This window comes from Pinus tabuliformis, chromosome 9, assembly GCF_031772625.1.
Source record: "Pinus tabuliformis cultivar Carrire ecotype Pingquan chromosome 9, CPIR1, whole genome shotgun sequence".
Taxonomy (NCBI): Eukaryota; Viridiplantae; Streptophyta; class Pinopsida; order Pinales; family Pinaceae; genus Pinus; species Pinus tabuliformis.
The window spans coordinates 1,919,271,055-1,919,274,526 of NC_142307.1; the positions used below are offsets into that span (position 1 = coordinate 1,919,271,055).

At 39.9% G+C, this 3,472-nt stretch overlaps 1 protein-coding gene across 1 annotated transcript; it reads right to left on the bottom strand.

Moving 5' to 3' along the window:
* Positions 1-2,242: 2,242 nt before the first annotated feature.
* LOC149156606 (uncharacterized) lies at positions 2,243-2,722 on the bottom strand. The gene has a single exon (XM_089444801.1). The coding sequence runs from the start codon at positions 2,720-2,722 to the stop codon at positions 2,243-2,245; it is 480 nt and encodes a 159-aa protein (XP_089300927.1).
* Between the last annotated feature and the right edge of the window lie 750 nt (positions 2,723-3,472).

Here is a 3,472-nt window from a genome sequence, read left to right on the forward strand (position 1 = left end):
TTGTAGTTAGTAGGAGTGACATGGCCATGTCACTCAATTTAGTCAAATCAAGTTTGTGGGAAGGAAGTAAAATTATGCATGGGTTGATTGCTAAGGTCTAACAATATAGTGTAGTTATATTTAGTGAAACTTAGTTATCTAAGCTCTAGTACATAATAGAGTCAGTATGAGTTCAATCGAGTAGTTGTAACTATTGTTAACTCACTAATCTCTCAGTTAACTAATCAATTCACTAAAAATATCTCTAGTCATGCATGCAATTTGAATTTCCAAATGGAGTGGAGGGAAAATGCATAATTATAATCATTATTGTATACTAGTGAGTGTAAATATTTTTCATGTAGCAGATGAGTTATTTCCTCAAAATTTCACAAGGAAATAAGAGTGAGTGTAGGTAGCACAAGTGCAGGAAGAGTGAGTGCAGGCAATGCAAGAGTGGGCAAAGCAAGTGCAGTCAACATGATTACAGGAAAAGCAACTGCAAGCAACATGAGTGCAAGCAGAGCGAGTGCAGGTAGAGGAGGAGATCAATATTGCAGTGCAGATTGAGCTTCAAGGATTGAAGTAGTCATTGTAATATATCAATATTCTCATTTGGTACAATACAAATAGAGGAGAAGTTTTTCCTAGTTGGGTTCCCCAGTAAAAATTGTGTTCATTGTGATTGAATGATTACATGTGTTTTTATTGTATGTTTTCCTTTCTGCAGATTGAGTATAAGATATTTGTCTCTATCGATTTCATTTTGATTTCATTAGTAGTCTCAAATTTTTAGTTATTTATATATGGTATTGGAGCTATTGAAAACTACATAGAAACTAGGTTCCCGATCAACTCTCAGGAAATTTTGAATAACATATTTATGGTGCAGAAATTTTCTTTAGTGCATGAACAATGTATTTCAATGGATTGAAGCGTGAGTATGCATTGGAGGGAACTTCTAATTTCATTGCTTGAAAAGACATAATGCAATTTGTGCTAGATGAAAATGGAGTATTGGAGTACACACAAACTAATATTCCAAAAATAACAACATCCGATGCACAACAACTAGCTCAATGGAAGAAAGATATTGCAAAAGCCAGGATGATTATCCTAGAGGGACTCAAAGATCATGTGGCTTCGAATTTTCATGGCAAGGAGATTGCTTATGCAACGTGGAAAAACCTCACAGAGCTATTCAAAAGTAGCAATGACGCCAAGAAATTGGCATTGAAAGATAAACTCAAGAACATTCAAATGAATAAAAATGAAACTATTATTCAGTACCTATCCATATTCACTCATGTCAGAGATGAACTTGGAGGAGTAGGAGATAATGTGCCACCATCTGAACTTGTGAGATTAACACTCCTTGGTCTTTCTAAGTCTTGGCACAACTATAAGGATTCAATCAATGGAAGAGACAAGCTCCCATCTTGGGAGAGACTTTGGTCTAATTTGGTGCAGGCGGGGATTAGAATAAACATTAGAGATGGTGTCACATCCAAAACTAATGAGGAAGAAAACTTTACCTTAGTTGGAAAGGGAAAGAAAGCCAAGAGTAAGAAGGCCCAAGGCGAGGTAAAATCTAGCTAGAACCATGACAAGAAAAAATAATTTAGTAAAATTAAATGTTTTCACTGCCATGAGTATGGACATTATGCAACCAAGTGTCCACACAAGAAATCCAGTAAGAATCCTGCAGGAGTGGGAGGAGATTCTCTCACATCACAATTCGAGTTGTATTTCCCCCTCATTACTTTCATGACAAGTACTGTATGAGTGAGCATATGGTTGTTAGACTCTGGTGCTTCATTTCTGATGCGGGAAAATTAGACTTTTCCTACTATGTTCACTTCCATGAACCTGCAATCTTAAGAATGCAAAGAAATCTACAAAAATATGACTACTTAGCCAGTTAACTATTACAACCATTTTTTTCCCATGGAAAAATTCGTAATTTCATTAATATAAGAAATTACATTTTGTAGATGCGTATGCATATTCAGAAACTATTTGAAGACCAGTCTGTCATCTTCCGGAGAAGCAGCAAAGCTAGTTACCTAGATCCACACAGGGAGGTAATAGCCCAATAAAAACTGTGATATACTAGAAATTCCAAAAAACTTGTTACCTTGATCCACGCAGGGAGGTAACAGTCCAAAAAGTGTTGTGCTAATCAAAGTTTGATAGCAGCAAACCTGTCCAGTAAATATGACCAAAAATAAATACAAAAATATAGTACTAGATGCCCTGTAAATTAATCCATAATGTCCATAAACGACTGATGATAGTATTGGTAATGGGCACCCTCATTTTGTTCTCGGATCATCCAGATGCCCGGTTCCCAGAGCGCAGCTTCTTTGGAAAGGCGGTCAGCATCTGTGTTCCGCTCCCTGTAGATGTGATTACATGTAAAATAATCAAAATGAGTTATCAATCTCAGAGTCTCATCCAGGATGTGTCTCAAAGAGAATGACCAGCAACAAGAAGTTTTATTCAACCAGTCACAAACAATTTTAGAATCCCCAAACAATTGTAAGGCATGACAATTCTTCTCCAAAGCAAATCGAATAATGTGCATTGCTATTGATAGTTCCGCAAAATTATTGGTGCCCCGTCTTAATCCCATGAGCAAACTATAAGTGTGCCTCGTTGATATATGAAGTATGGCACCCCCTCCGCAACCATCATCCTGTGCGGCCCCATCAAAGTATGCCCATGGCATGTGAGGGTCCATCCTTTCCTGAGTAAAGATCCTTGATCGTGGGGAGGGGGGTCATCAGGGATGAGAGCATAGTCCGCCATGATCTTGGCAGCTATGATAGGCCATCTGGGAGGAGTATTATGAAAGATAAGGAGATTGCGAGCTATCCATACAGCCCAGCAGAACAGCAAGGGGAGGTTACGCATCTTGTGGGGGGAGACAGAGGAAAACCAAGAGTTCCAGGCCTCTATTAGAGAGTCCGCAAGCCAGTTACAAGGTGGGGAGACAACAGCTGTAACTAGGTCCCATAACTTACGGGCTTCAGGGCAGGTTAGAAACAAGTGGGATGCAAATTCACTGTCGCTATTGCATAGATAACACCAATGTGGTCCATGGAAAGAGCGCTTCATTAAATTGTCCCCCGTGGGGATTTTATTTTTCAGAATGCACCACATTAGCAACCTGGACCTGGGTGGCACCTTCAGCATCCAAATATGTTTCCACCAGGCTTGAATAGCCTGTGGTTTCCTCGGCTCCGCCAGGACTAAGTATCCGTCCTTTGGTGAATATCTGCCCGATTTAGCCGACGCCCAGATGAGCTCATCTTCTCCATCTATAATGCGAATATGCGCCTCAGAGAGAGCCTGTATATAGTCCCGCCAGAGCTGCTGCCACTGGGTGGGATGTTAAGCTGGTGGACCGATTTCCAGGCTTGGTAGAGGAACGTGGAGTTTGCTTCATCTGCAATGTGTGCTATGTGTGAAACATTTTGCTCTCGGAGGT

Coding starts and splice junctions, on each gene's coding strand:
- LOC149156606 (XM_089444801.1), bottom strand. CDS start 2,722: ATGGACCCTCACATGCCATGGGCATACTTTGATGGGGCCGCACAGGAT.